Below are 21,876 nucleotides of genomic sequence, written 5' to 3'. Positions count from 1 at the left end.
GTCGCGATCGGATTTCTCTTTCCATCGGCTAATAACAACTTAGAGTCTATCTTAATTATCACGGCACATATCGCGGCTTATTAATTTGAGATCATTTAAAGACGTTTAATTTATATAAAAAAAAAAAAAATAAATAAATAAAAGGAGAAAAAAAAAGGAATGAAATTTATCCTTTCGTTATCTTAAACGTTACTCGAATTTTATTTATACGACGGAAGTCTTTACTACTTAACTATATTTTTTCTTTTTTTTTTTTTTAATGTTTTTTAATTTCTCTTTTTTCTTTCTTTCAGTTTTGATACAATTAAAATAATATTTTGCATTATGTATCAAGTGTTTGTTAATAATTTTGTATTATAGGATATGGTGTATGAAGTATTATTAATTATTTATAATTCTTTGGAATAACCAATGTTACTTCAGATATTTTTTTTCTAATCATTTCAATTCTTTTTTGTTTTTTATTTTTTCTTTCTTTCTTTCTTTCTTTATCTTTTTCCCTTTCTAATCGATACTTTCGTTCTTCTATATTACACTTACGTCTATTTCTCAAGATCAATCGTTAGAGTATCGTTCAATGATATTTCAATAAAAGAATTCTTAAAATTTAGACAATTCAATATACAATTTTCCATTGATATGTAATTATTTTTCCACAGAAGAAAATAAAAAAAAAAAAAGAGAGAATTAAGATAACTCTCTGATACTATCCTTTACAATTATAGATATTAAATCTCTTCAAAATTCTCGAAAATTTTCAATATTAATTTACAATGCGAACGATTAACGGATTAAAAAAAAGAAAAAATTAAAAAAAAAAAAGAAAAAGGATTCAAGAAATATCTAATAAATATAACTATATTGATCTCTATTCTCAAACATCCTTTTGAAAGGATTTATTTCGATGACGATGCGGTAAGATGACTAAATCAGTATATACCGAAGAGAGATTCCACTCGACTGAGGAATGCGAAAAATGAAGGGACTTCTGTCGCGTGTTAGTGGAAGGGAAAGACCGAAGGAGTAGTGGAATGATAGTTATGGGGTTGATGGGAGGGGAGATGAATGGGAGGAAGGGAAAACGTCACACGCGGTGCACCAAAAATTCCAGGTCTCTCTTTTCCATTTTAATTGCGACCTGTTCCAAGGAATCGTTCAAACATATATGCACATATGCAGAAACATGTAATCTACTATTAAATGTATATTCATGGCATGTGTGTATGTGTGTTTGTATAAATGTGATACATATGTACATATAAATCCAGTATGTAATCTTCTTTCGAATATATTCGTATATAAGTATATACGTAACATTATGTGTGTATATACATATTACATAGATGTGTTATACATGTATTTATATATATGTGTGTGTGTGTGTGTGTGTGGAATATTTTTTTTAATATATATTTTGTTATCTATACAAAAATATATATATTGATATGTTATTACTATGTATAGGAGTATGAAATATTTTTTCGAATGTCTGTGTATGTATATATATATGGATTTCTCTTATATATAGAAATACATGGATCCTTATGAAAGTAACATCCAGTTTCCGATCGACTAGGATAATAACACGATTCTAACTATAGTATATAAGTAGAAGCAATGTGGAACATGGATATATCGACTTTATGCTAGTAATTATTCGCGAAGTCGAGCGAACCAGTCGCGAGAGAGGATTACTTGAGAGAACGCGTACTCTAAGCTCTCCGTTACTATATATAGACATTTCTAAGACATTCTCTCTATGTATATTAGAGAGAATGTTTTGCCGCAAGAATGTATCCTTTTTTCTTTTTCTTTTTTCTTTTTTTTTTTTTTTTTTTAAAGAGAAACAGAAAGAGAGTTCTATTTATATTAGAATAATGTCTCTCTCTCTCTCTCTTTCTCTGTTACTCTCTATTTAGGAATGCAATATTCGATTATATAACGTGAATTGATTCTTCCTGTATTTAATATGTTTCATAAAATAATGATAAAAAATTTCGATGTATTAGAAAGGAGAAAAGAAGAAAAAAGAAGAAAGAAAATATGTCGGAAAAAAGAAAGAGAAAGAGAATTAAAATGGAAAATCAGAAAGAGAGAGAAAGAGATTTTTCGATTGAAAAAAGACACGATTGAAGGAAGAGGGTTAATGAGTTGGGCAAAAGGAAGAAAAAAAAAGAATTAGAAAGATAATTAGATATAAAAAGACGGAAAGAAAATTGGGATAGAAAAGGAAATAGAATGATAATTAGATATAAAAAAAAAGCGGAAAGAGAATTGGAATAGAAAAAGAGAGATAGATAATTAGATGTAGAAAAAAACCGAGAAAGAGAGAGAGAGAGAGAGAATAAGTTACAAAAAAATAATAGAAAGATAATTATAATATTGGCAGGTAAAAAGAACTTGAGATTAAAAGAAAGGAAGGAAAAAAAAAGAAAAGTAAAGAGGGAAAAAAAAACAGAACGTGAACGAGTTAGAAAAAACAAGTAGAATGAATGATTAATTGGATAGAGAAAAGTACAACGGGAGAGAGAATTAGATGGTGAGAAAAGAAAGACAATAAAAGCATTAGATAGAAAAGGAGAGAGAGAGAGAGAGAGAGAGAGAGAGAGAGAGGAAGAGAGAGAAAAAAAATAGAAAAAAGGAGAGAGTAACACACACACACATGCATGTGTAAATAAATATATATATATATATAATAACAGTTTCAGCATGTAGAGTATATATTATGTGTATGTATGTGTATATACATAGTACGTCATATGTACATACATCTTATTTGCAAGACGATGATTATTTCTTGCGGCGTTCACGATTTACACGCACGGCATATATTTCTCTCTCTCTCTCTCTCTCTCTCTCTCTCTCTCTCTCTCTGTCTCTCTCTGTCTGTCTCTCTGTCTCTTTTTCTCACTCTCTTTCTAACACGCGATACGTATAAAACATCTTACGTGCATTCTTTGATGCATTTTCATTCCCCGATCGAGAAAGTTTCTAAGCCGCTGTCACGTTCGCTGAACCTTTCGTCTAGTTTCGAATGATACCAGACGGTACTCTCTTCGACACTTCGTCTAATTACTATTTACTAGGATCTATTAGACCAGTTATGTTCTTTGAATACATACTTATACATCTATCTTTCTTTATATATATATTTATATGTATAAACATATATAAGTACGCATATATATATATATTATGTATGCATTTATGTATCTATATATCTATGTATATGTATGTATATCATATATCGTGTAAAAGGAAGATGGAAAAACGAGGACGAGAGACGGACAATTGGCAAATCGTGTTTTTCCGTCATCTTCTATATATAGAACCTTCTCGATCATTTATCTAGGTCAGGCAGATTATCTCGAAAATTCATGTTCGTTGAATTCTAAGGAACCCTAAGCTATATCATATGTACATACATACGTATATACATATATATGTACTTACAATGATTAATGATTAAGGTCGGTGTCATCGGTAATATTACCAGCGTTTAAATCTAAACGTGGAAATAATAATTACTATATGTTTCATTAAATCATTTTTTTTATCTTTGTTCTTTTTTTTCTTTCTGTACATTTGTTTGTTTCTTTTTTCTATTAATTCTAATTCTAAATCATATTGTAAGATTATCGTTCATATGGGAAAATAGTTTCGTTAGAATTTATTCTATAAATTTGTTCTTTCAATTTTCATCTTATCGTATATTTTGTTTCTTAGTATTACTTCTAATTCTAATAATATCGTACAATTTTCTATATGCGGAAACCGGTGTCAAACGTATTTTATGATTCATAAGTTTTCATGGAATTCTCATAATATTACATTTTCTCGTACAAACGTATTCAGTTTCTAATTCTGATTTTATTTTACGCTCGTTTGAAAAAAATAATCGTATTGGAATATGCGTAGATCAATTATTCGTTCTTTATATATCTTACATACTTTTATCTGATTCTAATCGTATGATTGTTTATATAGAAAAAAGAATAATTTCGTAAGACTTTCTTCTATGTATTCTTCAGATACTATATACTACACGTGTACACTTTTATAAATTCTAATTCTAATCTAATATATATATATATAGTATAAATAATTTCATTAAAATCGATTATATAAATCCATCATTCTCTGTGTTACACGCAAGCATACGTATTAAAAAAAAAAAAAAAAAAATTATAGTTCTATTATATAAATTTTTTTTACGTTCTCTTAATGTACCACATAATCCCATAAATTCTAATTCTAATAATAATTTCTCTCCAACTGTTTATTATGAAAAAAAAAAAAGAAAAAAGAAAAGAGAAAAGAAAGAGGAAAGAAGCTTTCATTATAATTCTTTACCATATAAATTCTTCATGTTCTCGATATAGCATAGACCATCTATAAATTCTAATTCTAATTCTAATAATAATCTACGATTTCTATAAATACCCAATCAAACCAACAACTATCGAGTTTCACCATCGATTCTTTATAACTACCGAACCAACCTATCGACTAATAGAAATAAGCTAATAATCAAACGCTATGTTAAATCTTTCCTCTCCTATCTCAACATACGTACATACATACATACATACATAACATACATACATAAATAAATACATAAATACATACTATATATACCATGACTCATGATAGGAAAATCCAAAGAAGATCGAATCAATGTATAACTAAACACATAGTCGATTCCCATGATCAAAATGTATACGTGTACGTTTGTTTGTCTCTGTATGATTCACATCCTCACCAGTGGCAAAGAAGAAACGAGGCATCGATCTTCTTGTTAGACATTGGCACGCGTGAGATCACGATCGTTTTGCAAATATCATTTCTTTATCGATTCTCAAGCGTGAAAGATCTATGAATAAAAGATGATTATACCTATGGTGTAGATATATACAATATATATAAATACATACGTACAATACGTGTAATACATATAATAGATATAGTACATAACATACATACATACAATACATACAATACATGAAATATATATAATAGATATAATACATATATATAAATATATATATATACGATACATATATATATACATTCATATATATATATAATATAATATAGTGTATGTATGTGTATGAGTGTATATATGTATATCAAAAGAGTTCTCGCACCGATCTCTCACGCTGAGAGAACAGAACTTCCGTGCTGAGAATAATTGGCACGGTATGCGAGTGAGAGGGCGTTGATCGTAGAAAGAAAAAGGAGAAAAAGGAGGAGAAATAAAAGGGAAGGGGAAGAAATAGAAATCATTGCTTACTCGTGCCAAACCATAAGAGAATCGTAAGATGTTTAAACGATAGAAAATAATTCCTGAATATTTTTTATTTGTTTCGGATGTAACTTACGATTACTTCATGGATATGTTTATATACGTTAATATAGCGTGTTATTTATTCATCATTACTGACCGAATTTCTTTTTCGTTCCTTTTTTTTTCCTTTTTTCTTTTTCTTTGTTTTTTTTTTTATCTTTCAGTTAATTGCGTTCTAATATAGTTATGAAATTAATAGAGAGGGAGAGAGATAAATTGAGAAAGTAAGTTTATTTATATCAACTCCTGAATCACACGTTTAAAATTATCTTATATTTGAATGTTTGTAAATTACAGATAATGTACAAGTAGAAATAGTATTTTCTTTTTATTATCGCAAATCGTTCTCATATTATTACAAATTTATCTCTTGATTAGGTGTGAAAATAAAAGTAAAGGAAAAAAAGAAAACGAAGAATAAGAAAGAGAAAAAGGGAGAGGGAGAAAGTAATCGAAATAAATTTGCGAAAAAAAGATGTCTTGACGCGACTTGAACAATTATCTATCGTTCATTATCGATGATAAAATTATTTCACTTTGTACGAAGAAACGAAAAGTAACGAAACGAATAAAAAAAAAAAACAAAGAGAAAAAGAGAGAGAAAGAGAGAACGATTACAAATAATTTCCATAAAAAACATCTCTGCGCTAATTAATATTCATAAAAAAAAAAAAAATAAATATTTATTTTCTAATATAATTTAGAGATCGTGATAGAAAGAAAGAGAGACAAATAAACCGGTGACTAAATCTCGAATAAAGATAAGAATAAAAAAGAAAGATGAATAGAGAGAGAGACAGAGAGAGAGACAGAGAGAGAGAGAGAGAGAGAGAGAGAGAGAGAGAGAGAGAGATAAATAGAAAGAGAAAGATCTTTTTACGACATAGCTTTGACCTCGAATGAACAAGTAATGCCAACGAAAAAGACTCACGTTACGTGTGACAAGTCAGCACATAACTGCTACTACTTATATTTACTATCTTTCTCTTTCTATCTATCCCTCTATCTATTTATCTCTCTCTCTCTCTCTCTCTCTCTTTCTTTCTCTCTCTTTTGCTCAGTGTGTCTCATAAGTATCACCGAACGATTCAATGCTTATCGAGGATCAACGGTCAGGAGTGGCACCAGCCACATAAGAATATGAGAAAGGAACACCATGAACAACAACACCATGAGAGTAGAGCGTAGGTATCGTATTACCCTTCTTCTACTTTTTCGATGATTATCTCACGTTCCCGGTTGATTTTTAGTGTCAATGACGTTTGGAAAAAGTAAAAACGTTCCACTATTTGAGATCTTACGAGAAAGTAAAGATATCTAGTATGTATGTATGTATGTATATGGAAACGTATATATGTGTATATATATTATATACTCTTTTCATTTCTCACTTACATTGGATACGTATAGGTATATGCGTGTAGGTGTGTGTATATATGTATTTGGAAAAGAAAACCCTTTCGAAAGAATCTTTGGATGATAACGATCGATATCTTTCGATGCTTGTTAAATACAAATAATAAAATAGAAAAAGAAAAGAAGTTTTTAGTTTTTCATTATAAAGAATTTATATTAAATATTAAATGTTAAATATTTTCTCTCTTTTTTAATTTTTCTAACGATTTGAAATAACCTTCTTCAACTGTGTGTGTGTGTATATATATATTCATATATACTTTTCAAAAAATAATATTTGTGTATTTAATATTATAATAATAATAATAGTAATAATAATAATAATTGTAAAAAATTGAACGATCATACAGATATCGTCACTTTAAAATCGAACAAGGTAAGGGTTCGAACAATAAGGAAAAAAGGAGGAATATTCGGAAGTCACTTAAACTTTTTATTAATGCGATTCAAGATGGCGACTGTTGGATGAAATCTATCATGAAAAAAAAAAGAGAATAAAAAAAATAATAAAAAAAATAAAAACGTGCTCCTTAATCTCAACAACATAAATCACGTGGATTTAACGGGCTTCCGAGATACTATTATTAGCAAGAAGAAGAGTACCCGTTATATCTCTCTCTCTCTCTTTCTTTCTCTTTCTCTCTGAAAAGTATCATCCTAGAGGTATTCAAGAAACTTAAATGACTCATAATTCCGATGAAAGAAAAGAAAAAGAAGTTATATCTTATCGAGAGAGAGAGAGAGAAAAGAAAAAAAAAGAAGAAACACAGAACAAGACACACGATCGAATCTAAAAATTCGTTAGAAGGAATTAAAAATTTATTAGATGCAATTGACAAAGATCGAGATCGATTAGATCGATATTTTTTTCAAGCCAAATATTATTTTCTTTCTTTGTTTTTCATATCGTAAAATTAGAAGATCTACGTACGAAAATTCCGAATGAGTAGTAATTTAATAATTTGTTTTTAAAAGTCTACAAACTTTTGATCTTTGTTCTTTAAAGAAGATACACGATTACGCGTGTGGTTTAGAAGGAAATTATTTTGACGAAGATATTTTTTCGATATATTTCGAATAGAATTGCTCTATTTCTCTTTCTCTTTCCCTCTGTTTGGATTGAAATTCCTTTTACCAGAGCCAGTTGTCGCAAGAAAAGCTTTTATCAGCGTGACTTCTCGTCAGTGCAGTAGTGCCTCTGGTGAGTCACTCTCAGTGACTGGCTCGTTGTAATTCATTGCGATGATTGAAACTATCCCTCACCCCTCTCTCTTTCTCTAACTTCTCTTTCTTTCTCATTCTCTCTTTCTTTTTTTCGTTTTTTTTTCTCTCGCTCTCTTTCTCTTTCATTCTTTCTTTCACTCTATTTCTCTCCCATTCTCTATTCCTGTCTCTGTCTCTCTCTCTCTCTCTCTCTCTCTCTCTCTCTCTGTCTGTCTCTATCTCTATCTCTCTCTGTCTGTCTCTATCTCTCTGTCTCTGTTTCTCCCACTATATGTTCGAGAAACGACGTCACAGAAGCATGCTTCTAACCTAAGGCTTTGTTCACACCGAACGATTAATTACTTCTATTGTTAAAACAATATACTTTTGCTATCGTTAATTGTATTTATGATAATTTACAGGATTTGATGTTTAGGATATATTATAGGATTAATTTATGTTTGAGTCAGTAAGAGATTAGAGAATTAGTATTGATATTGTACGTATTCTTTTTTTAATCTTATGATGAAATAATTAATTAATTAAATTATCGATTTAATCGAATCAATTAGTTGATTAAATTACTCTTAATGTCGCAATGAAATCAAAAATGGAAAATTTACTCGAAGATTTTATATATATATATATATATATATATATATATCTTTTTTTCTTTCGATCGATTCAAAATGCTATTCCTGTATCACAAAACGATAATAATTATATAAACTCGAATATAATTATAATTTTTATACATAATGTGTTAAAGAAAGAGTACCATTAAGATTAAATCGATGAAGTCACCGTGAATAAGTGAGATAACGCTGATAAACTTAGTTTATTAGCGTCGTTACGAGATATTTTTTTCTAATAAAATATATGTACAGATATATATATATATAAACGTGTATATATATATATGTGTGTATGTATACATATATGTATAGATAGCTGTGATCGGATCAAGCTTTTTTAATCGTTGACATCGATGTATTTATTGTCTGTAATCGATATATCGATATATCGTTATGTTCTTTACGGTTAACCTTTCCCCTAGAAGGTATTAACAAGATTTGCATAACCTGTATATGTATATACATATATATATTTAACTCGTATATACATATATACATGCATATATTTAACTCGTTCGATTTACCTGGTCAATTGCGTATCAGAAAATAAAATTGAAAATGTAATGAAAAATGTCATTCACAGTTGTAAATAATAGAATTTATAAAGATATACATATACGTATATACGTATATGTATGTATATATATATATATATGTACATATACGTTTGAAAAAATTGAATGGAATGAAATATAAGATGGGGTCACTGATAGAAAGTCGAAGATAAAATCGATCATATATACATATATCTTATATGTATATACAGGGTGGGTCAAAAGTTCCTAGGTGGACCAATTTCAACTAGGAATTTTTGATTCATCTAGGAACTTTTTATCACACTTAGATAGGACGCACTTGTACGTACAATCTTTTATATTTTCGTAAGAAATTCTATTTGAATTCGAAAGAAAATTAAGTGCGATATATAGCGAGACACTGTTCTAACATCCTAGAAATATTATCGTAAAATCTGATAAATGATTTTAGTTCGAGATCGCAAACTCGTTCGATACTTCCTGGAAACGTGATACGAGAGAAACGATTATTCTCGATCGATTCCAGACTCGTGAATGCGTGAATGGAAAATACGAGCGGAAGGATGTAAAACGAGGAGGAAGAATAGAAAAAAAAAAGAAATAAAAAAAATTAAGGAAAAGAATGACGAATAAAGTAAAAAAAAAAATAAATAAAAAAGAAGAAACCATAAATTTATTAAAAATATCTGCAAAATTCGAGGATAAATGAACGTGCAATTTAAAAAAAGAATGAAATTTCTTTCTCTCTCTCTCTCTCTCTCTTATGAATAAGAATTTATCAATGAGTTCAACCTCTAAGAGTCGACCACTCAAAAGTCCAGTATTATTAATGGTTCAGGACTTGATACGTCGAATTAACATATCTCAAAATGAAGTACACCTTCTCCCTCTTTGTTTATGACAATTGATTCCGATACGATACGAGATAGATACGAGTTTAATGATTTCTGACATTGATAGAATGTCTCTCTCTTTCTCTTTCTCTCTCTCTCTCTCTCTCCTAAGACACGCGTATCTATCCGCTACTAGAAAATAATACATATATTTAGATAGACATAGTTTTCTACTCTCGATCAAGTCAACAGGCTAAGTATCGGTACGAAATTTTATCTCGATCTTGTTCACCTCCGATCGATAGATCTCGATCACGCGTATATCATTTTGGTTTCTTTTCTTTATTTCTCTTTATTATTTTTTCTACTTTGGTATCTTTTTATTTCTTTCTACTCATTCATTCGTTCATTTCACCTTCGCAACACGTTTAACTGCATTTCTAATATTTCAAATCCGATGTACATATTTACGTACGTATATATATATATATATATATATATATATATATATATATGTGTGTATTAGATCATCCTTACGAATTAAAATTGGCGAGCTTGATTTATATAAATTATTCAAACCAAACACAACTCCTTGATCATTACTATTAGATAATTATACGTAAGTACGAATATTTCTTTCGTGTTGAAATATTAAGATGTAATATTAGATGCGAACAATACGAGTTATTATAGATCGACGCAGAGTCTGTATAAGTCGAACAATCGATTTAAGGTTAGTTTAAAAAGATTACAGAATGTCGCCAATTGTGAACGAAGTTTTATGAGACCGCCAATAGCTGCGTTCTCGCTCCTCCACATTCGGATTCGTCCATCCGCAGTGGCACGCTCGTTCCATTCCCATCCTCGGCTCACAATTCAGTATCTACCTGTTGCTCGAACAGCAAAGGCCTCTGTGTCTCTTTTTCTCTGTATCTTTATACGTTCACGTATCTTACCTGTGAAGGAGTTTCGACGAAACGATAAAAATTCTCTAAACGCTCTAACGTTGCGTTTAAAAAAAGAAAGAAAGAAAGAAAGAAAGAAAAAAAGAATATTTTCAAATGTGTATGTGTGTGAGTGTGTGTGCGCGGCCGCGCGTACGTGTGTGTTTGCGTTTGTACGTGCAACAAAGATCATCGTATCAAAAAATATATTATATTCGTCGAGAATTTAATTAATAATTGAAATATATTTCTTTTTCTTTTTTTTTGTTTTCATTTATTTATTTTATTTATTTTTTTCTTTTTTTTTTTTTTCTTGCACGAAGATATACAACGCGGTGTTCTTCGTTTTTTATTTTCTTTCGTTTTCTTTTTCTTGGAAAAGTTAATCGAAAAATTCGGATAAAAAAGACGCGTTATGGAAGATGAAAGTTCTCGACGAATCGTCGTTCATCCTTGTGAGTGAACTCATTGGAGATAATATCACGTGTTTGTTCCTACTTCGTGATTATATATTCATGATTAACGTAAATGTTTAGTTCTATAGAAAAAAAGGCGGAAAAAGTGATCGTCGTATCTTTTTGATTCGATTGGAAGCATCGATCGAAGGACACGAGGAAGTAAGTTTCCAAATTTTTGTTTATTCATTTATTTATTTATTTATTTTTTTTCTATAAAGAATTTTTCTTACCTCTCTTTTATTTCCCGATCATCGAAATGTAAATTGTTAATTTCTTATGATATATTAAATGCGAGAAATAAATTTTATTTATTTCAAAAAAGATATTACGAAGAATTTTGTACTTTTTTTTATTTATTTATTTTTTTTTTATTTCTCGATGATCAGAAAAAAAGGAAGTATACAAAAAAAAGAAGAAGAAGAGAAAAGACAAGAGAGATCCTTGAATGATTATTTACAAAGTGAAAAATCATGAGTTTTCTTATACAAAAATTGAAAGTGAAATGTTATAACAAGCGACTCGACATAATAGAACGTATGCATCTGTTCTCTTATTCATTGTTCACCCTCGAGTTTAATTTAACTGGCGAATTAATGGACGTTTTAAACTAGTCTTTGCCTCTAACGTTTTAGAATTTTACTACGTACAACGAGACTCGAATAATATACTGGATGAATCGAAAGTTCCTAGATGATAATAAAAATCAATTACACTTTCATCGAGAATTCTTTGGACTTGCAAATTGAGTTTATAATCATACAAGTTGAGATTTGTATTTTTAGAATCTAAAAAAAAAATTGTTTGAAGAGTTTCGAAAGAGAATACCAAAAAAAAAAAAGAAATTGATTTTTAATATCGTTTAGGAACATATGAAGCGACATTATTGTACGTTCAATTTGTTTTAACTTTATCATTAACGAGTAGAATGATTCGAATGATATATAAGTGTGTAAATCGAATTGATTTCGAAATTTTAATAAGTTATTTTTCGATCGATTTTTATATTGCTGTGATGTTATAGATAAATAGTATTCAGTATAAAATATTGCTCATGTTCATTCATTTGAAATAATTAGTAAGTCGATAAAACGCGGTCGATTGTATTACGTAACCTTTCTTCTTACGTACCCTGAAAATACAAATCATCATCGTAAAGTCAGTCTCTCTTCTATCTCTCTCTCTTTCTTTCTGACATTAAGTATTACGTGGAATATTACGAGACTTTTTATTTTCTTAACACTTAATCAGATTTTTACGATTTTCGTCGAGTGATAAAAGAAATCAATTTTTCTTTTCTCCTTTTTCTTAACTATAATTATCGAATTTTTGTTTATAACAGATAAATATATATATATATAACAATAAATATGAGTTAACAATAAATTAGTAGTAACTAAAAAAAATATATGTATATATATATATATATTAAAAAAGAATCTTTTTTTTTGCAGAAAATTTCATTAATAGAATAGAACGATAATGGAGATAATAATTTTTTTCCAATACAAATATTTTCTCACAGAGATAAATAAATGAAATAATAGATAATATATGTACACAGATGATAGACATACATACGTATATATGTATATTGCATAAATCTCATTGATAAATAAATAATAACGATAATAAAATAGTATCGCAATACGATTCAAACGAAAAGATTATGTAAGTTAATCATCGTTCTATTATACTTCAATGAAAATTGTCCTCGGCAAAGTGATCGCAAGGCTTTCATTATGTATCATTACACGTCTAGAATATGGATACATAGATACATATATATATATATATATACATACACACATACACACATACATACATATATACGTACACATTTAAAATAGATAGATAAACATACATATACGTTTAAAATGTGGATAAATAGTAGATACGTATATACATACATGCATACATGCATCAGATTATACGAATATTCAGTGTATAGAAAGTCTGAACATTATTAAAGCTTGCAAACTCGTCTCGAACCGTAAATTCCTACGTGATGGTGGTGATGGTGATGGTGGTGGTGGTCATGGTGGTCATGGAGGGGATCTTTAATAGAGCCGCTTCGTTCTCGCGTGGGTTGGTTTGTCGATCTTTGCTCTCAAGGCAAGAAAGAGAGACAGAGAGAGACAGAGAAAGACAGAGAGAGAGAGAGAGAGAGAGAGAGAGAGAGAGAGAGAGAGAGAGAGAGAGAGAAATAAAGAAAAAAAAGAGAGAGAGAAAGAGAAAGAAACGAAAGGAATACCTTGTCGAATGCCAAAGTAGAAGCGTCACGGATTTAATCGATGTTAACCGCTTTATCAAGGTTTCCTAGATTTCTAATGTCGCTCGTGTTCCCGGATTATCTTATCTGGTTGATCTATAGCTAAATTATTCGCCTGTCCGATCGATAGATCTCTCGTTTACGATCCAAGGATCGTTCTCGGATGAATTAGATTCGTTTTGATATACTGTAATTATGTCATATTTTGACAGTGATATCTCTTCGAAGATGAATTGGTTTTTGGATATTTTCTTTTCGTTTACGTATGTGTAAGTCGCAATTATATCGCAGAATGAATAATCGAAAAATTGTTGATACGTGTATCAACTAATTATTTCATCTATTTACAACGATTTCTAATCTTTTAATTGTAATAAGATTAATTAGAATGTTTTATTACGTTATAATTATTGTTTCTTGTTATTAATAATTTCGTGTCCAGCCACTTTTTAGATTGTTTCTTCTTTCATTTTCATTTCTTCTTCCTACTTAGAGAAGTATGTATTAGAACTGATATCAGGAACTTGCTCGAATTTATATAGCCATCATGTGTGATACGAACGGAAAAATAATTTTTTTTTTTTTAATCGACGGAAATAACTCATAATATGAATCATTGCAATTCATAATCTCTTAGGAGTGTTTTATTGATATTGTAGTATATAAAAAAAAAAGAAAAATAATATTTCATTTCCAATTTTTTAGAGATTGATATTAGAATTCGATAGTTTTTATTTATTATTATAATTAGATTCATCCTTGAGATTGATATTTATGTACGAGAAACATTCTATAGAAAATAAATTTGATTCGTTAATTGGAAGGTACAGTGGGTTAAAAAAGTTGTCAGACGATTATGAAAAAAAAAATCGATGTCCTTCTTCGAGATACAATTTGATAAAAAAATAAATAAATAAATTAGTCTAACAAAATTATTTTTTCTTTCCTTTTTTTTTTTTTTTTGAATAATTCAAACACTTTTAGTCCGCGCTCTTTGTAATTAAAAAAAAAAAAAAAAAAAAAAAAAAAAAAAAAAAAAAAAAACAGAAAATAAAAGAAAATAAATGTTCACGAAATATATTAAAGAATCAACAAAAGAGAACAATGAAAATCATGAGTAAAGCACATTTCCTCGTTTAGAATCGAATGAAATCATTCTCTTTCTCCAAAGAGAAACAGAGAAGAGAGAGAGAGAGAAAGAGAGAATGAATCATTCTTCCCTTAAATATATATTCTATACAAATCTACTACGACTCTAATATTCAAGAGAACACATTTAGATTCTAAAAATATTTTCGAATCGTCCTGCCACATACACATATCTTTTTAACAAGCCATCTTCAAATCAACTCAATTTCTAATCATTAACAACAACAACAACAACAACAACAACAGTAACAAAAACATTTAAAAAAATTTAGAATCGAGTTTACGGTCATCAGAATTTCTTCCTCGTCACGTAATCACTCAAGGGATAAAGAAGAAGACGGATAAAGAAAAAGAAAAAGAAAATGAAAAAGAAAATGAAGAAGAAGAAGAAGAAGAACGAGTCGGTACGATGAAAAAGCAGAAAACTAGTATAAAGATGTATATCGGAAAACTACAGAGACAGAAAGAGATAGACAGATATACAGAGAAAGAGAAAGAGAGAGGAAATAAAAAATTAAAACAAAAAATTAAAAAGAATAAAAAAAAAACAGGATAATAAAATATTCCGATCACGTATATGGCAAAGTAAAACGACGAGTAAAAGGAATCACGTTGCTGACTCGAACGTGAGAGACTCCTTCGCTCTGGAATTCCTGGAGTAGCCTTATTGTAAGACTCTTATCTGTTCCTGGAGATGCACCCGGAAACAACTAGACTCTAGCTAGCTAGCTAGCTAGCTAGCTAGCTAAACTAGCTTAGCTAAGCTCTACCACAAGCAAGCAAGCAAGCAACTCGAAGTGCATTCCAACCTGTGTACGATCCTTTCTCTTTCCTTTTTCTTCGTCCTCTTCATCCTCTTCGTCCTCTTCGTCTCTCTTCTTCGTCTATGTCTACATCTACGTCTACGTCTACGTCTACGTCTACGTCTACGTCTATGTCTACGTCTACGTCCTTCGTCTTGATCTTCGCTTTCTAAACAAATTTTGTATTTACGAACGCATTGTCAATCAAGCCGTGTAAACAAATGTTCTCTATATTAACTAAGAATGAAAATGTTTTCTTTTTTTATTTATTTTTCTTTGTTCTTTAATTTATATAATACACACACACACATATATATATATATATATATATATATATATTTGTAATATAATATAGATTAAAATTTAATAATCGCTCGCGCGTACAATTTATTTGAAAACATTCGTAGATCATTAATCAGAAATCATTTATCGATTGGATAAGACAGTATTAATTAGTTGTAATATTTTCTATTCGATGATAGAAACAAATGATAAAAGAGAAATACGGACAATACAGATACGTGTATGAAATAGTTCACATTTAATTTAGAATGAATCATTTCTTTATTTATTTCTTTATTTCTTTATTTATTGTATATTCATTTTTCATTTAGACGTAATATCGATCCTGCAGATGTTTCCAATATAAATTATCTTTCAAAACTAAAAAGATCAATGAAAAATAAACGACGATATATACAAGATCATGAATGATCCAAATAATTTTTCAAAGATCTATCAATCTTACCGTCTATCCGTTATAAATGTTATGATAAATAATCTCGAGAATGTTTTCAATATAAATTATCTTTCAAAACTAAAAATGATCAATGGCATATAGAAGACGATAGATACAATATCATGAATGACAGAGATAATTTTTCAAAGATCTATCGATCTTAATATCGAGAATGTTTCTAATAAATTATCTTTCAAAAATAAAAAAAAAAGTCAACGACGACAACGACGAATATGAGATTACGAATGATCGAGATCATTTTTCAAAGATCCACCAATCTTGCCATCCTTCTATCACAAATATCGCATCGATCTCGAAAATATTAATTATATAAATTATCTTTCAAAATCTTTCAATATTAAATACAAACAAAAAGAAAAGAAGAAAAAAAAATCATGTAAACAACGACAGACATATAAGAGACCTCGAACGATCCAAATAATTTCTTCAAGATCTCTCTATCTATCTATCCTACAAAAAAAAAAGAGAGAGAGAGAGAGAAAGAAAAATAATAAATAATAAAGAAAATAAATAAAAAAAAAAAAAAAAAAAAAAAGAAATCAAAGATCATAGATTTACAAGGGGAAAGTCAGAAATATTCATTCTCACTTAAAAGTCAAAGTATACTTACTCGTAATTCTATGGCGAACGAAATAAATACAACAATGGAACTATCGATCGAACTATTTCTCTTCCTCTCTTTCTCTCTCTCTCTCTCTCTTTCTTTTTCTTTCTCCTTTGATATTCAAAGTAAGGTTGTATGTATGGAGCACGTGTGTCTATACTCGATGGAACTTCGTTGTCTTCGTCTTCTTCGTCTTCTTCGTCTTCTTCGTCGTCGTCGTCTTCTTCGTCGTTGTCGTCGTCGTCGAATGGCGCAACAAACATACATATAAAAGAGTACAACGATAACGAGACACTTTATGTTCGGGCACTTTCGAGTCACGACGCGACGAGCGTGCTCCTCGTGAAACGTCGTGCGTTTAGTATAACCGTTATTCACTCTCGTGCCGACACGAATGGACTAAGCTAATCGATGTTTTCGATGGGGCCTTACAATGAGGGTTACATAGTAAACAAAATAAAAGGGAAAGAGGGGAGAGAGAGAGGGAGAGGGAGAGGGAGAGAAGAAACAATTTCTTTTATAACGTGATTCTTCAAAATCTATTGCGTACTCCTTTTGATTCTTTTATTCTAATTTTAAAGAAAAACAAGTATGTACAAACTAGGAGGAATTAAAACGTTTTTCTGATAATATGAAAAAGAAAGAAGGAAAACAGCAATGTTGGTTCAAAGCGTCTCGAGATGGAGTAATTGATTTTTAATATCATTTAGAAGTTTTTTTACCCATCCTGTGTTTTTATAATTATCAATATATTGTTATTTATATGATTATTAACTAATTTTGTATATATATGTATATATTTTTTTTTTTTTAAAGAATTTTTTTATTGAAGAAAATTGATTGAATTAAATACGTAAGACGAAATGTGTCGTCCATCGTTGTGAAAAAGAACTTTTATATTATGAACGATCTGGTTATTTTTTCACTTTCTTTTTAATTTCGATCGTGAAAATGACACCGTTAGAGTGTCGAGTAGGAGTTTCTCAGGCACTCAACGACTTTCAAACCTATTTAAGTACTTCGAGTTTATGACGTTAACCGGTCAAAAATCCAAAGAATTTACGGGCACTTATAGAAAGAACACACCTCTTCTGAGGTGTCCCTTCGAGGTGAATAAGAAGTCTCTCGATTCTTCTTGAAGGGCTCACTCGAAAAAGAAAGAGAAAGACGGAGATAAAGATTCTTGCCTCACCTTTTTCGATTCATGAAGTGAACATTTGCAAAGGCGTAGGAAGTGACGATCCTTTATTTATTTATTAAATTTTTATTCGTTTCTCCGCGCATTAATTTTGTATATTTATGAATTTACACGTTACTTTCTGATAATAATAAATAATTTTAATTAATTTATTATCAAAATTGCAAACAACTTTCCAAGTTATACAGTAGTACATCCAACTCGTGAACGATCGATTTAACATTCAATTAATTTTCAATTGAACATTGTTATTAATACAATTATTTATATCACGTTCGACTCGATTTAAATAAATATCTCTATCTATCTGTCTATCCATTTCTTTCTCTAACTATCTCTTTCCTTATCGTTCAACTCTTCTCATACGGTTTAACGTAGTTAGAAAGCCACGTAGTCAAGCCACGAAGTATCGTGTACTCTCGTGAGATTCTTTTTGAGATAAGGTGTGCTTGAGAGAAGAAGGAAAGGGTCCTTTACTAAATAAAATTTCTACTCCCTCCTCCAACAAAACCCTCAGTTCACCCCATAAACACACGGAGTGGATACACTTGCGTAACGTTTCGATTACATAATGCAAAAAGTCATTCTGGTTAACGCGTGATATTAAAATACGACTAGTCAATTAATCGGTGTAAATTATTGTGCTGCTTTAAATCGGCCTCTTACAGAATCCAAAAGACAGAGAGAAAGAGAGAGAAAGAAAATGAAATTGATTATATCAAAGAGATAAGATTTCTAATTAGAAACTAAAATATATATTAATAACATATAGACATATAGGATACAGCAAGTAGTCTATGTGCTATTTTTATTGTACGTATTAAAAATATTTCTAAAAATATACAGTAACGGAGATAAACTGAATAAAAAAGATTTATATAGTTCGTATAAACTATTCGGATTCTTTTGATCTATATATGTACGTACGGAAAACTCTATACTAATAAAAGAGGAATAAGATCTATATCGCGTTATCTGTTGTATGATATATTATATAGCTTAGGTCATGGATGGATAATACTAATCGAATCGCATATGCGTTTGAATTCGAGAAAGGCGAAATTTATTCGATTCGATCTACTTACATATATGTATCACTTACTATTTCGGGTCAACGACGGCGAACGAACTGATATTTAACGGTATAAAACTGACGTGATTCAGACAAAGCTATATTGGTAGTCACCTACAGTCAAATACGGTGTTCAGAAGCAAACAAATCCAATGTTTCACTACTGTTCGATTTAACAATCATGCTAACTGAATTTAGAGTTTGAAGCGAAGAATTAAAAAAAGAAAAGGAATATATAATAAAAGGTTTACATTGACTAGAATATGAAATGGATTGGAAAAAAAAAAGAAAAAAAGAAAAATCAAAGGTCATTGAAGTATTTAATGTTAAGAGCGCGCGCGATCGTTAAAATTTGTTAATTAAATTAAATTAAATACGTCGCATTGATTCGATCTCCAAAAAAAAAAAAAAAAAGAAAGTAAAGAACAAACTTGTTAGCGCTTCGAATAAAATTTAATTCTTCGAGATGGCATCAAGAAATATTCCTACAATATAATACAGATTTAAATATTACATAAAAAATCGAACGCTTTTGAAAGCCGATCAATCATGCTTTCAAAAAATAAATCGAAAATAAAGAATTACATTGACGACAAGATTATAGAGATTACGTGTTAAAGAGAGAGAGATGAAAAGAAGAAAGAAAGAAAAAAAGAAAGAAAGAAAGAAAGAAAGAAAGAAAGAAAGAAAGAAAGAAAGAAAGAAAGAAAGAGGAAAAAAAGGAAGTAAGAAATCGATCAGATATTATTATTTCATATAGTAGAGTAGTAGCACTCCTCGGGGTCATTGACGAGTATTTCTGGCGCCATCGATGGAATGCTGAGCGATGGACACCAAAAAAAAAGAAAAGAGAAGAAAAGAAGATGGGGTCTTGTCGATTTACGAGCTGAGTAAAAATAACCAGGAAGAGAAAAAGAGAAGTAAGAAGGAGGAAAACGTTCGTTCATTGACGAAAAGCAATACGGCCTCGGCTTTGGTCCAAGTAAAAGAGAGAAAGAGAGAGAGAGAGAGAGAGAGAGAGAGAGAGAGAGAGAGAGAGAGGGGTAGAAGAGTGAAAGAGGAGAATATTCAAGTGGCCATCGGCCGTTCCACCCGCAGTTTCAACATACATACGCATAGAGAAAGAGAGAGAGAAAGAAAGAAAGACACACGTGTATTTGTACGTATATATATATATATGTATATATGTATAGGATGCTTCAGCTGACCGGATAACTTAAAATATCTTTGTTGCTTTTGATAATATATATCTACGTACGACAAAATTTTGTTCAAACTAGAGTTATGGACTGGAGGTAAAAATGGGGATTGGAAAGAGAAAATTGTATTTTAATTGACACGTTGATGATTTTTTTTTTTTTTGAAATTTTACGACCAACTTCGAACAAATTCTTTTACTATAGAATTGATTTTTGAGTTAATTTCGATCAAGGAACGTGAATGTTGAATAAATATATAAATAATAAAAGTTTTGTGGGATGTAAGAAGGAGAGGTGAGAATTTTTGTTTAACTCGTATGTTTTTTCTTTTTGTTTTTTCTATATATATATATATATATATATATATATATATATATATATGTATGTATGTATATCTGTTTATCTATCTATCTCTAATTCGTTTAATTCAGGATGAACGAAGATATTCGAGTTCCTTTAAAATACGATTTCGAAAATGTGTTCAAGCTGGCTAAGAAACGAAGCGACGAAAGTTGGTCCTCTCGTCCTATTATTAGAGTAGCCCCAGCCAAGTGCATCGACTGCACGTTGCAACCATAAGCTTCTGCATTCGCATTTAGGCATAGGACGAAGAAGAAAGAGAGAAAGATATTAGAAATTTATTATGGCGTTCTAAACTTCGATATTATAATCAACGTAAATAAAAAAAGCCTTTCTTTTTTAAGAAGGAAAATAAATATTTATTTCGTCCTTGATATATCTAATATCAAGGATTATTAAAATATATAATAAAGAAAAAAAGAAAAAAAAAAAAAAGAAAGAAAATACTTCAGAAATTAGTGAATTTTTTTTAACGAAGTGGACTCATTAAACGAATTAATTTGTTCCATGAAATTAAATAAAAAACGAATTGATTATATATATATAAAAAAAATTTGTGAAACGAAATGAGAAACAAATTTTATGTATCTTGAACAAATGAATTATATATGAAATAAGATAATGTATCATTAAATTTCGAACAAAAAATATATTATGTATAATAAAAAAGAAATAATAATGTAATAATAATTATAGCACAGATAGACGAATCATTCTCGAAGAAAAAAAAATCGCTGGTGCGTTACAACGGAATTGCTTTTAAAATAAAAATGAAAATAAAAAAAAAAGTAAAAAAAAAAAAAATCAAAATAGGATCGAACGTCGCGCGATTTGCTTGATTACTCGAGAAAAAAGAAAAAGATGAAAAAAAAAAAAGAATTGAAGCAATGATTCTTATTTCTTATCGAAAGAAGGATTAACACATGAATAAGTAATTCGCGTAACACGTGGAAAACTAGCCGCATAAAATGCAGAAAAGTATCGAAGACGTTGCTTCTACAGATAAGTTAGCTTCACGTCATTAAATCGTGGCCGGTTTCTTTGCCAACAAGATGCCGGTGAAACTAAGCCTAAGGTATATACAACGAAT

The 21,876-nt window shown here is 29.7% G+C and overlaps 1 protein-coding gene and 1 long non-coding RNA gene across 8 annotated transcripts in view; one reads left to right on the top strand and one right to left on the bottom strand.

Annotated features, from left to right (window-relative positions):
* LOC127070389 (uncharacterized) overlaps positions 1-21,876 on the top strand; it is a 68,253-nt gene that overhangs the window by 36,498 nt on the left and 9,879 nt on the right. Inside the window, exons 1-2 of one of the 7 annotated variants that reach the window (XM_051008262.1) lie at positions 10,707-11,369; positions 11,451-11,531. The exons of 4 other annotated variants lie outside the window; for them this stretch is intronic. Coding sequence is in view for 1 of the 3 variants with exons in the window: in XM_051008259.1 (XP_050864216.1) it covers positions 6,504-6,531 (28 nt within the window). In the remaining 2 variants the exon portion in view is untranslated. Of the gene's footprint in view, positions 1-6,174; positions 6,532-10,706; positions 11,532-21,876 lie in introns of those variants that run through there. 2 more of the 7 variants (XM_051008259.1, XM_051008260.1) reach the window with 2 other exon arrangements.
* On the bottom strand, positions 14,662-17,756 carry LOC127070411 (uncharacterized). The gene is made up of 2 exons (XR_007784498.1): positions 16,964-17,756; positions 14,662-15,762 (listed from the first exon to the last, which is right to left on the bottom strand). It is a non-coding gene; the product is annotated as an uncharacterized LOC127070411 (long non-coding RNA).

This window comes from Vespula vulgaris, chromosome 18, assembly GCF_905475345.1.
Source record: "Vespula vulgaris chromosome 18, iyVesVulg1.1, whole genome shotgun sequence".
Lineage (NCBI taxonomy): Eukaryota > Metazoa > Arthropoda > Insecta > Hymenoptera > Vespidae > Vespula > Vespula vulgaris.
Note: the sequence above shows the minus strand (reverse complement) of the source record. Positions and strands in the feature narration are given on the sequence as shown.